Here is a 13,855-nt window from a genome sequence, read left to right as displayed (position 1 = left end):
TCATTGACTTTTTACAGCCACCCAAGGTGGTGGTTATCACCACCTCCGTTTTGCGTTGAAGCAGGGTGTAGGGAGAGGTGAAGGAACTTTTCACGTTCTCCTAGTCAGAATCCCAACTTGGTTCTGCAGGTTCTGAAACTCATGCTTTTAGCAACACCAGAGCCTTGTCGTTTAATCCATGAATTCTAACACCACATGAGTATATAGAGTTTTTTACCTAATGGAAGTTGGAATGCACAAGGATGTGGCGTTGGGAGATAAGGTCTCAGACTTTACATCGTAAGGATATGTGGGCCCCGCTCTGTGGCCTCCGGGAGGGAGACTGCTTCGGAGGTTGCCGAGAACCTGTTACCCCTCTTTTTAGTGAATTCCATACTTTTTCTTCTCACCCAAACTGTATCATCGATATCTGGGCGGTTAATGTTTTTGAATAAGCTGGATTTAATATTCCTCAAGTGTGAGGGGAAAGAACAAACGCAGGAGAGAGATCTTTATTTTGCTGAACATGGTTTTATTTCTCTAACATGCTGGAATGAGACCGAGAGTATATGCTTTTGTATCTGTAAGGAGGCCAGCAGGGTTTGAGTCGTGTTTTTGGTCTCTGGTAGTCTCGTGATTCGTATGAATGCCATCTTTCTCCTGATTTATAATTGATCCCTATGAGGGAAGTCAATTACTTCTTGTGAAATGGGCTTCAAAAGGCAGCATTTGAAGTGTCTTTATCCTTAGCTTGCAAATATATCTTTATTCAGCTACAGAAAAAATAAACAAATGTCTGACTTACGGAGCACTTAAAACAAGGAACTGCAGTATAAAGATAGCAGGAGGGCGCCGCCCGCCCCGCAGTAGATACCTCAGCTAGTAGCATCGTCCAAGACAAGTGCTCAGTGCTTGAGAATCTGGGGTGGAACCCCCAGTTGCAGTGTTTTCAGAAGAGCATTTTACAGAAGACGGTTCACTGCTTAGCTCTGTGGAGTACCTTAACCTGGCGCATACTTATACGGGCCTACTTATATCTTGGTGGGGCTCGATGCAAAATCAATACCTCTTTCCTTGCCAGGGACACACAGTCGCCTATGTAATAACGGTTGAACTATAATGCATAATTTGAAATGCAGGCCACTCCGAATTACAAAATATATATATGAAGGTCTTAGAAGATGATCAAAAAGAAGCTTTGACTTTGGTTTAGTCCTTTTGGGTTTCTTCTTAGAGGCCAAGTTCCTCTATTCCGTGATCAGATTGCACACTGCTGATCTGTCAGTGAAACAGGTGTTTCTTGCACAGTGGTTATGGGCTTAGTTCAGAGTCTTCCCCTTTGGAAGTAATGAAGAAATGATAGTCTTCTAGCCAAGAGCAGATTGGGTTCCAAAGTTTGAGAAAGTCGAATCTGGACCTGGAATGTAATGCCCTGATAATATAATCAAAGGGTGCTGACTTTCCCAGGCCAGCCCACCAGATATCTTTAATCCTTTATGGTTGAGTCATACCCTAATGCCTGTGGGCCCCGTTACTGTTACAATGCAGAGAGAGAAGAAGGGGGAGCCTTTGTAGGCTCTAGGCTCACCCTGTCTTCAGTACTCTCCTACCTCACAGGTCCCCATGTCCCTATTGCACTGCTCACAAATCATTAGCTGCTGCTTCCCCCTCTCCCCACTCCATCAAAACTCTCATTTCTTCTGTATTAAAAGAAAATACTTATTAAATGCTTGTTAAATCAAACAAGTATCAATTATTCAGGGCATAGAATGCAGTGAAATGAGAGATTAAGACAGAGCAAGAGAATTTGTGTTGGGGCAGGAGGGTCACCACGGAGACAGGACAGCCCCATATGGAGCTCGTTCCCTGAGGACAGCTCTCCCCTAAGCCAGCCCTGCTTTCCATCCCTTCTTTCCTTGCGCTGCTTCCGAACTTATCAGTTCTAGAAAGGGCCAAATGTTGATGTCGTGAGACAGCAGTAGGAGCTCCACTGGTGGAGGTGAGTTTTGGGGAGAGCGTGGGGAAGACTGGGGCGTTGTTGGACATCGATGACCAGTTGTAGGCGTGAGTTGTGCATAAGCCAGCCAGTGTGAGGCATGGACACTGGCCTAGGGAAGGAGCCAGGTATCTATCTCAGTAAATAGAGAGCACGAGGCATGAAATCATTAAGCAAATTCAGGCCCTGTAAACTGGTGACAAGCAAGTAGCCCTGCTCCTGCCTTCCTGCTTGGGCTCAGTCAAGTCAGGAACTTAGGTAAACAATCACACTAAAACTAGATCATCACAAATCTCTCTACCTGCTCGTTAGAAAAGCAAAAGCTATCATGACTGATTATAACTGGGGCCCTGAATGAGGTGGGCGTTGGCTGACTTCTCTGAGAGAGATGTCGCAGCAAAGAACTGTAGGTCAAGTCAAGTCAGCCAGGTGAAGAAGGTGAGGGTGGCCAGGCCACGTGGAGAGCATCTCAGGCAAAACGCACAGGGCACGCAAAGCCAAGAGGAAGGATTCGGTGCCTTTGAGGAATTGCCAGTGATGCCTGAAGATGGGGAACATGTTGCCATGGGAGCCTGGGGGCCAGAGAGAGACACAGCTCTGCCCCCTAGATGTTGTAGGCCACGTCAGGGGCTCTGACGCAAAGGTTTGGGGTCTGACTTTAAGAATTTAAGGCTAAAGAGCGACAGGTTATATTGTATGGCCCTCGCTATATGTATCGCTGGGGTTTAGGGGAGGGAACTCTATCGACGAGGGTGTTCAGGTCTGAAGGGGCATAGAGGGGGCTGTTGTTCCTCCTGTGTGCACTTGCAGGGGGGCCTAGCAAGGCCTCTGCTCAAAAATATCTTTTCAGTCACCCCTGAAACAGGGTCTGAAATCCTGTAATGGAAGAATTGTCTCTCTTAAAACTCATATTCCGTAACAACCAAGGCTTAGGCAAAGTTATGCATAAGTAACATTTACAGCGTTTTCAGCCCTCCACCCCGCCATCCTTTTCTCAGTTGCCTTTTCGCTTTCTCTGTGGTATCGCTTTTCCCTTCGGATACCTAGGCTCAGTCTCTAAATCAACTCCTGATTTCAAAAAAGACTCTGTCCGATTTGACTTATATGAACTTTATGATGCACATATTGAATTAGTCTGGAGGATGTAACCGTGGCTGATTGTAACTCAGATGCCTTAAGTAATAAGGTTTGGTGGCTGTCACAGCTGAAACCTGGAGAGATGGGGCCAGCTTAACGTGCTGCTCATCAGAGCTGGGGCTCAGGCCCCTCATCTCTGGTATTGCCTTAGCCTTACCTTCATCCCTGTGTCCCCTGTGATCTTGGCCTGATGCCCATTGTGGTTGAGACACTAACTACAGCAGCTCTGGGCCTCACAGCCACAACTTCAAGGAGGGTAAGAGGTCTTGGGCTTCTCTCCGAGATCGGGGGACACCCCTCAACCAATTGCTAGGGCCAGGAGTATCTGCTAACGTGGCAACCAGTCACTGGCAAGGGGGTGATGTCCTGCTGACTGGCAGAGCACAGCCCCGAAGCTGTGGGCATGGACGGGATCCTTCTCTCTCAGATCAGAGGGATCCTGGGTGTTGGCAATGGGGGTGGGTTGAGTGGGTTCTAGGCAAATGCCAAATAAGGCTGGCATCATAGGGGTAGTTATAGTTTAAGCCTGTCTACTTGTAGAAAGTTAAACAGGTGTGGACATCAGCAAGCAGATAGGAAAGAACTTGTTTTTAGAGTGGACAGGGGTGCCATCTGAGAGTCCCTAAAACTTGGGCTCCCCACATCAGCCTTCTCCCCCCAGCACACTTACACAGTCACTTATTTGCTGGTATGGCTCAGATTATCCAGTGATTTTTGTCTCCGACACTCCTGTGCCCTGGGAGTCTGTGAAGTTTAAGTAGGCTCTGTGTGTGTGTGTGTGTGTGTGTGTGTGTGTGTGTGTGTGTGTGTGTGTCTGTGGTGGGTGGGACTCAAAAAAAGATGTAGAGCCTATTTAAGAAAATTATGCATTATTTAAAACTTTTTGTTATTGTAAAAAATTTTCTTATTGGATGCATTAGAATAACTTTATAAACTGGAGTCCAGCAGGAGGGGAAGGAGATGCTAATAAGGGTCATCGGTTAATTAGAAGTGAATCTTCATTTTTTTTAATGGGAATTGTTTCATTTCTTACAGTTTTTACTTGTCTAAATAATACAAGGCTATACTGAATTCTTCAGAATTCTTGCCGAATAAGGCTAAATATATAGCATTTAAAATTTTTAATCCTGGGTCCTTGCTCTTCAACCAATTATATTTTCTTAATGTTCTCTTAAATATTAAAATTAAGAGCATACACGTCCCCATCAACAAACATTCGTCATGTGCAGGATGCTTCCTAGTTGCTGGGGATACATAGAAATAGAGAACTCACTTCCTGTCCTCAGGGAACAGCATATGATGTACTTAGGAATAAAGGCAAAACCATGGAAAATAAATAGGAGCAGGTCATTCACTGTCTCGTTCCACCAGGTGAGATGAAATAAGTTCAGAGAAGGGAACAGTTGCAGGGGTGGGAAGCGGGGTTAGGCGCGCAGAGGATGGGAGAGGCACAGATCCTGGCAGGAAGAGGAATGCAGATGCATTTCATCCTGTTTTCCCTAAAATTACGATTAGAGCATCTCATTTAATTTCAAGATTTTCTTCATTGCATATTTCCTGTAAAATCGTTAGGATTTGGTCATATGGATCACTTCTGACCATTTGTGTATTTTCCAGCATTTCTGTAATGATTCCCTATTACTCTTTCAGAATTGTTCTATGTTGATATGATGATGATGAAGAAAAGATTGCCAAAAGCACACTAGGAAATAAAAGTATCAACAGTTATATTTCTTATGAAGTAAATGTGGGGGCAATTTCATATTCGTAGTTACTAAAAACTGTTCCATCTACGCAGTCACGATTTTGCAGCATCTTAAAATGTTTGAGACCGTTACTCAGTGTTGTCTTGGCCTGGCACATTCAGACATGAAAATTTCAGAAAATTGAATCTGTGGTCAGATTGGCAGAGTTTTTCTCTGGCTTTATTTAACCGTGAGTTGTTGGATTATTCTTCCTTTAATAAATTTAGGAGTAAACCTGAAATTTTCCATTTAGTGTTTTTTCTCCCTTTTTAGTTATTTCCTGTCCCTACTCTTCATTTCTTTCCATCAAGCCTGTGGTCTCCCCTGTTTGGTTGTGAATTCCTTTCAGACAGGGATCACTGAATCACTGGAGCTTTGGACAGTGCTCAAAAAATCCTTAGCGAATGAATGCAAACAACATTCCACATGTGATTAGAAAGAAATAATGCAGAGGAAATTAAATACAAGTACATATGTGTGATTTTAATGTTTGCACGTGATTTTGAACCATCTATCTTATTATAGCAACTTCCTGCCAGTTTTACCTTGCCAGGAGCTAACCTTGATATGAAGGCTGTAAGATTTATAAGCCTAGCAAAGAACTCTTAAACGTCAGTTATTTTGTAAGACAGACCTGTTACCTGTGACATATTAACACGTTTGACAACGTGGATGCTCGGATTTTAAAAGATCTTTGGCTTCCTCTTCTGCATAATTAAGTTCTTCACAGAACAGCTTATATATTATAGATTCCACACGTGTATTTTAGGCTAGTCAGACTACACAACTAAAATTTGATCGTGATTACTAGCTTTTCAAAGGCTTTCTTCATTTCCCAGCAGGCAGCTTCTTGTCAGAATTCATTTCCCATTTGGAAAATATCTCTCTGACCCACGGTTTTTCAGACACAAGTCATCCTTCACATATTTGAGTCTACCGTTGTCATCAATCCTTAGCTCCTCAGATGCCAAAAGACCCCTTTATATTCAGAGTGATAAGATCTATTTAAAACATTGGAGGAGAGAAAACTAAGAATATTTAAAGATTTTGTTCCAGTGCTATTTCCAATTTTTAAACAATGCTTTCCGTATGTATCTCTCTCTCTCTGTTTTTACAGTTTAAGAAATTAAAGTCAAAACCAGTACAGCTGAAGCAAGACGAGCTTTCTGTTTTCCCTCAATTTTTATATATAATTAAAATTAAGCTTTGGCAGAGCTGCGGTATACGTTCAATTTAGCGAACGTTTGTGGAGACCCTTTCGTTGGCCCTTCATAACAGTGGTCTCTACAGAACTGCCCTCCAGTTGGAGAAAGTGAATGTGAGAGAGTGTGATCCAGATGTGACTGCTAAAGAAATTAAAATTCACAGTGGCAGAGGTTCGGTTGGGAACGCATCATGCAGTTTCTTGTTGGATCTTGGAGAAAGTATTAGATTTGACTTGCAAAGGGGAAAGTCATTCCAGGAAAGGGATACAGAGATTGGATAGAATGGGGCATGTACTGATTCTTGCACAAGGAAGGGACATGATGACAAAGGTCTTCATCTGGCTTCAGGCTACAGGACGTACCAGAGAATGAAGAGGCCAGTCTACAGGAAGACTGTAACTGACTAAGGCTGAATCAATGAGGTCCTATTTCAAGGGTAAAGGAAATGGACATGTGAAGGGAGGGTCAAATCTTATAAATTTTACACAGAAGGAATCTGGTAGCCTCAAAAGCTGACTAGATATTGGGAAGCAATGCAAAGAGAACTGTCAAGTTTGGCTTTAAGGCCCCGGAAGCCTAGACGAAGAGGAGACTCACAGTGCCACGTTAGCATCCATGGAGGATTAGAAAGAGAAATGGACCAGGCGGGGCCCTGGGAGGAGGCCTCTGGTTTGAGGGAAGCCAGGCAAGGAATAGTCAGGAACCTACACTTTCACAAAAACAAGGGGCAGACAGTGTTTCAAGACCAGGTGAACAAAAAAGTCAAGAAATCAAAGGCCTGAGTTTGGTTTTAGAAGAAGGACAAAGTGTCGACCTTTGAGAACTTCAGAAAACTGGCAGAAGTAGATGCCAGATGGTGAAGACTCTGAAAGGGAGAAGAGTTCGTGTTCTTAGTGAGACTGTAATACGAAGTCCTTCATACATTTCTGGTAATAAACACCTTTGAGGGAAATCCACTCCTCACCCGACGAGTATTATGTGACAAAATGCCAGCATATTATTAATACCTGTAGATTTAAAACGTACCTATTTCTACATTGTAACTCAAACATTATTTTTACGAACCATTTGGAAATAACATTTTTTTTTTTGATTCCACTCTTTCAAAATTTCTTTTATCCTTCTCTGAGATTTATTTCTAGGTCATTGATTCAGATTCCAAAACTAGTGTTTTCTATAAGCTTATTTTATGCTTACTAGAGTTTAAATTCAAACGTTTTTCTGACAGTAGCAACTGAAATAGCTTCAAAGACATTTTTTTACATCTAACTTTGCTTTTTCTTTGTTGACTGTATCTTTCCTAAAGTGCCCCAGATTGATAGGTCTTGAGATAGTATTCCTATAGTAACAACACAAAAATTGTGTTGTGCTTTTTAGAATTGAGAAGTGTCCTCTGGCCTCTGGTTCCTGAAAAACATCCTTCACTCCTAAAAGGAGCCGATCAAGAAAAAAGTACATGAGAACTGAGTCACAGGACCTAGGTTCTGTTTCCTTCTTTTTGTGTGACCTTGGAGAGGTCAATCCCTAAGTTTTTCAGCTATGCTGTGAAAGGATTGTTTAGAGGGTCGATTGGGTCTCTTTCAAATAAAAAAAAATCCCAGAACTCATGAATACGCTCCTTTATTCCTTACCTTGGTCACCAAGCCAACCATGTGGTATGCTCCACATTCGAATATGTGGCCAGGTCCCTCCAGCATTCTCTGTGCCCTGTTCCCTAAGGGTACCACATGCTCTGCCTGCGATGGAGCATCATCTCGCCTCTCCCGTGGCTGAGTCTCTTACTCTCCAACTTCGTGTTGCCTGTTTTCTGGTGTATTATGGTACCTGCAGAACCTCCTGTACACATCAGTAAATAATCTGATGATCAAATAAACCAGCCATATTGTGTTATTGTCCACCCTGGTGTTGGGGAACCACAAGACTAAGCATCAGAATCGATTATGAGTTTAAAAACATGGCAATCTCCAGGTTCCCTTCTCTCTGCCACCTTTGATATTAGAGTTTCTAGAAATGGGCCTGTGCATTCATATTTTAAAAGATCTCCATGGGCCGTGCTCCTGCAGGAAGCACTCGGTGGGTTCCTGGAAATCACAGACCGGCCCCTACCAGGGGCCCTAAGTTAATTCCTGGCAGAAACTGGGTATATATATAATAAATGTTTGTAAATAAATGAATCTACATTTTGAGATATATATAAATGAGAATAAAATGCTTTTCTTTTTGGTTGTAGATATAATACCTAGAAACTTTATATACTTATTCACACTACCCATAAAAATTATATTTTTAAGTAAATTAAATAAATTATTTAAGTGCCCAAATCATCCAAAACTCGTGGTTCATTACTCAATAATTGTGGCTGGGACTACTTGGCTTTATTTGCCCAATTCTTACTATTTTGTGACAAATCATTTGCTTTCATCATTACTGCCTTGCCATATACCTCGTTTTATATTGTTTTATAAGAAGTTACACGCCATCTTGCTTATTTATAGAATCCTAGTATTTTGAACTCTGCTTCTTCCTTTGGGGGTGTGAAGCAAGGGCTAAAGTGGGACCAGCATTAATTCTGTCGTCTCACAACCCACAGTCGTGTATGCCAGGTTTCTCTGCTCCAGAGAAAAGAAATTGAGAGAATCGTGTTTTTACCTAAGAAAATGGAGGAGAGAAAACTAAGAATATTTAAAGATTTTGTTCCAGTGCTATTTCCAATTTTTAAACAATGCTTTCCGTGTGTATCTCTCTCTCTCTGTTTTTACAGTTTAAGAAATTAAAGTCAAAACCAGTACAGCTGAAGCAAGACGAGCTTTCTGTTTTCCCTCAATTTTTATATATAATTAAAATTAAGCTTTGGCAGAGCTGCGGTATACGTTCAATTTAGCGAACGTTTGTGGAGACCCTTTCGTTGGCCCTTCATAACAGTGGTCTCTACAGAACTGCCCTCCAGTTGGAGAAAGTGAATGTGAGAGAGTGTGATCCAGATGTGACTGCTAAAGAAATTAAAATTCACAGTGGCAGAGGTTCGGTTGGGAACGCATCATGCAGTTTCTTGTTGGATCTTGGAGAAAGTATTAGATTTGACTTGCAAAGGGGAAAGTCATTCCAGGAAAGGGATACAGAGATTGGATAGAATGGGGCATGTACTGATTCTTGCACAAGGAAGGGACATGATGACAAAGGTCTTCATCTGGCTTCAGGCTACAGGACGTACCAGAGAATGAAGAGGCCAGTCTACAGGAAGACTGTAACTGACTAAGGCTGAATCAATGAGGTCCTATTTCAAGGGTAAAGGAAATGGACATGTGAAGGGAGGGTCAAATCTTATAAATTTTACACAGAAGGAATCTGGTAGCCTCAAAAGCTGACTAGATATTGGGAAGCAATGCAAAGAGAACTGTCAAGTTTGGCTTTAAGGCCCCGGAAGCCTAGACGAAGAGGAGACTCACAGTGCCACGTTAGCATCCATGGAGGATTAGAAAGAGAAATGGACCAGGCGGGGCCCTGGGAGGAGGCCTCTGGTTTGAGGGAAGCCAGGCAAGGAATAGTCAGGAACCTACACTTTCACAAAAACAAGGGGCAGACAGTGTTTCAAGACCAGGTGAACAAAAAAGTCAAGAAATCAAAGGCCTGAGTTTGGTTTTAGAAGAAGGACAAAGTGTCGACCTTTGAGAACTTCAGAAAACTGGCAGAAGTAGATGCCAGATGGTGAAGACTCTGAAAGGGAGAAGAGTTCGTGTTCTTAGTGAGACTGTAATACGAAGTCCTTCATACATTTCTGGTAATAAACACCTTTGAGGGAAATCCACTCCTCACCCGACGAGTATTATGTGACAAAATGCCAGCATATTATTAATACCTGTAGATTTAAAACGTACCTATTTCTACATTGTAACTCAAACATTATTTTTACGAACCATTTGGAAATAACATTTTTTTTTTTGATTCCACTCTTTCAAAATTTCTTTTATCCTTCTCTGAGATTTATTTCTAGGTCATTGATTCAGATTCCAAAACTAGTGTTTTCTATAAGCTTATTTTATGCTTACTAGAGTTTAAATTCAAACGTTTTTCTGACAGTAGCAACTGAAATAGCTTCAAAGACATTTTTTTACATCTAACTTTGCTTTTTCTTTGTTGACTGTATCTTTCCTAAAGTGCCCCAGATTGATAGGTCTTGAGATAGTATTCCTATAGTAACAACACAAAAATTGTGTTGTGCTTTTTAGAATTGAGAAGTGTCCTCTGGCCTCTGGTTCCTGAAAAACATCCTTCACTCCTAAAAGGAGCCGATCAAGAAAAAAGTACATGAGAACTGAGTCACAGGACCTAGGTTCTGTTTCCTTCTTTTTGTGTGACCTTGGAGAGGTCAACCCCTAAGTTTTTCAGCTATGCTGTGAAAGGATTGTTTAGAGGGTCGATTGGGTCTCTTTCAAATAAAAAAAAATCCCAGAACTCATGAATACGCTCCTTTATTCCTTACCTTGGTCATCAAGCCAACCATGTGGTATGCTCCACATTCGAATATGTGGCCAGGTCCCTCCAGCATTCTCTGTGCCCTGTTCCCTAAGGGTACCACATGCTCTGCCTGCGATGGAGCATCATCTCGCCTCTCCCGTGGCTGAGTCTCTTACTCTCCGACTTCGTGTTGCCTGTTTTCTGGTGTATTATGGTACCTGCAGAACCTCCTGTACACATCAGTAAATAAATCTGATGATCAAATAAACCAGCCATATTGTGTTATTGTCCATGCTGGTGTTGGGGAACCACGAGACTAAGCATCAGAATCGATTATGAGTTTAAAAACATGGCAATCTCCAGGTTCCCTTCTCTCTGCCACCTTTGATATTAGAGTTTCTAGAAATGGGCCTGTGCATTCATATTTTAGAAGATCTCCATGGGCCGTGCTCCTGCAGGAAGCACTCGGTGGGTTCCTGGAAATCACAGACCGGCCCCTACCAGGGGCCCTAAGTTAATTCCTGGCAGAAACTGGGTATATATATAATAAATGTTTGTAAATAAATGAATCTACATTTTGAGATATATATAAATGAGAATAAAATGCTTTTCTTTTTGGTTGTAGATATAATACCTAGAAACTTTATATACTTATTCACACTACCCATAAAAATTATATTTTTAAGTAAATTAAATAAATTATTTAAGTGCCCAAATCATCCAAAACTCGTGGTTCATTACTCAATAATTGTGGCTGGGACTACTTGGCTTTATTTGCCCAATTCTTACTATTTTGTGACAAATCATTTGCTTTCATCATTACTGCCTTGCCATATACCTCGTTTTATATTGTTTTATAAGAAGTTACACGCCATCTTGCTTATTTATAGAATCCTAGTATTTTGAACTCTGCTTCTTCCTTTGGGGGTGTGAAGCAAGGGCTAAAGTGGGACCAGCATTAATTCTGTCGTCTCACAACGCACAGTCGTGTATGCCAGGTTTCTCTGCTCCAGAGAAAAGAAATTGAGAGAATCGTGTTTTTACCTAAGAAAATTACGCTATCCTGAATACAAAAACTTTATCACTAATAGCCTATTGACCCACGTCATAGGTCTAAGACCCCCATTCAACTGGCTTTATTGCCGTGGTCTGGAACCGAACCCACAGCATCTCTGAGGTTTGTCTGTATTTCTGAGTAACAAATCACCCCGACACTAAAGTAGATCATAGCAATGAACATTTAGTCTCTCACCTGTGCGTCAGGAATCTGGGCGTGGCTTAGCGGGCAGTTCTGGCCCATGTCCTCTCATGAGATTACACTCAAGACACTAGCTGTGGCCACAGTCAGTTGAAGGCTTAAGTGGGGCTGGCGGGTTCTCTTCTGAGGTGGCTTACTCAGATGCCCGGCGTGTTGGTGCCCGCTGTTCCCAGGAGGCCTCAGTTTCTCGCCAAAGACTTTCATCTTTGAGTTCCAGGTGCTCATCGTCAGGGCTGTGTGTCTTCACGACGTGTCATCTGGCTGCCCCCAACGCAAGTGACCCCGGAGGGGGAGCGAGTGGAGGAAGCCCCAGTGCCCACGCTCAGGGGAGGGCTCTCAGGCTCCGCCCCCGCGGAAGGAGCAGCAAAGACTTTGTGGACATATTTTACAACCACCGCAGCCTATGACATAAAACACCGTTTACTCCCGTCAGTGCTTTGTTTAGGGTCTGAGAGCATCTGTGATCCAAGTTATATATTTCTCTTCTTATCCATGAATAGAAGGTGGATATCAGAATTCCTGGTTTCCACTTCATTGCAGCACGCACTTCCTTTTTCTTTTCTTATGTAAGATAATAAGGTGGTAAAAATCATGAAGTATTAAAAATCATGAAGATGTCATTTTCTCTCTGCATTCCAGACTAGAAACTTTTCCTGTAGACTACAATTCCTAGAACTTATCCTTCTTAATGGAGGTATGAAGAAGATTAAGAAATCTGCCCAATTTCCCGATGAACCAGTGAACACCACTTACGTGGCACTCTCGGGTGATTGGAAAAACAGGTGCCCAGAATAAGAAGGTTTTAGAGGAGCATCTTACCATTAAAGGAGAGCTGCTCCAAAAATGAAACCGGTGACTATCAGGTATTTTGTTAATTATATATATGGCTTTTCGGGAAGACAAGAGAAAGGTCAAGTCAGTAACAGCTGTAAGCCCAAATAGGGGTTAAAAATAAATCAACCCGAAGGCATTTATTACCTGAGCCAGGATTAGGCACTGGGTTTTTTTTTATAATTCAATTCTTCTCCATCCTCCCCAGTCAGTCTTTCTTCCTTCATGTACTTTCTCACATCTTGGTTCTAGCACTTAACGAATGTTGTCACAGTTCTTGGTCCACATCTGTCTGCCTCACTAGACTGGGAAGTGTCTAAGGGGCAGAGCTGTGACTTTCATCTTTGAATCCCAGGTGCTCAAAGCAGAGCCTGGCCCTTGGTTGGTTTTTATTGTTTGCTGTTGATTTTAACCAGCCTTGTAAATATCATTATCTTCTTTTTCTTCATAAGGTTGTGTGACTGAAGCTGCACAGTCCATGGCAGGGTTTGAGATTCAAAGCCAGGTCTGTGGTTTGTGCTTCAGCACAGATGCTCTTGGAAGACTCTAGGAGGCAACTGTGTTGGGAGGCCCCAGTAGCATCCTTACAGATCTTACCTGGGAGAGATTACTTAAGAGACTGCCAAGAGGAGACAGTTTGTCGATCAGATAAAAGGGTCTTAAAAACAAGCTGGCCTATAGTTTTCAGGCTACAAATGAATTTTTAGTATCACCCGATGTTCTTTCATCTCTAAGTGGGATGCTGAAAGTTTCTAATACTTAAAATGCTAAGGGAAGAAGGCCTCTGTACCTTTCTCTTTTCCCATTTTTTCCAGAGACTTTATCCTGGTCGAGGAAAGAATCGAACATGGTAGTGAGAGCTCAGTAAGTGAGCAGATCTTGTGTCAGATCCCCTGGCCAAACTGACCATGACTAAACACAGGCTTCATTGCAAGAGTCTAGACCCTAAACCAAGGGAGAGGTAGAACAAGTGCATTCAAGTGACGTCTTATGTCTAAATCCACAGGTCTCTGGTGGCAGGATATGCCGTGGAGGGAGGTGGAGTTGAGGATGGCTCCTAGACCTCTGGCCTGGGAGTCTAAGCGGATGCTGGCTCCATTCAGTATGACAGGGGACACAGGAAAAGGAGAAGGTGCAGGTCAATGACGATATCAATTTGGGACATGTCTGTGGAACAGCAGGGAAGGTGTTCTACCTAGAGATGGACGTCAAGGTCAGACGGTTCCATGACAGAGAAGTTGTCCCAGGA

At 42.4% G+C, this 13,855-nt stretch overlaps 1 protein-coding gene across 4 annotated transcripts in view; it reads left to right on the top strand.

The window, feature by feature from the left end:
* The window catches only part of EFCAB11 (EF-hand calcium binding domain 11), a 123,013-nt gene that overhangs the window by 62,385 nt on the left and 46,773 nt on the right, over window positions 1-13,855 (top strand). For 2 of the 4 annotated variants that reach the window (XM_023528853.1, XM_023528848.1), the window contains one exon: window positions 11,993-12,184. The exons of the other annotated variants lie outside the window; for them this stretch is intronic. In XM_023528853.1, coding sequence (XP_023384621.1) covers window positions 11,993-12,182 — 190 coding nt within the window. In that variant the 3' untranslated portion in view covers window positions 12,183-12,184. Of the gene's footprint in view, window positions 1-11,992; window positions 12,185-13,855 lie in introns of those variants that run through there. 4 annotated transcript variants of the gene reach the window in all.

This window comes from Pteropus vampyrus, unplaced genomic scaffold (assembly GCF_000151845.1).
Source record: "Pteropus vampyrus isolate Shadow unplaced genomic scaffold, Pvam_2.0 Scaffold32, whole genome shotgun sequence".
In the NCBI taxonomy this organism is placed as follows: domain Eukaryota; kingdom Metazoa; phylum Chordata; class Mammalia; order Chiroptera; family Pteropodidae; genus Pteropus; species Pteropus vampyrus.
This window is presented reverse-complemented; position numbering and strand designations above follow the sequence as displayed.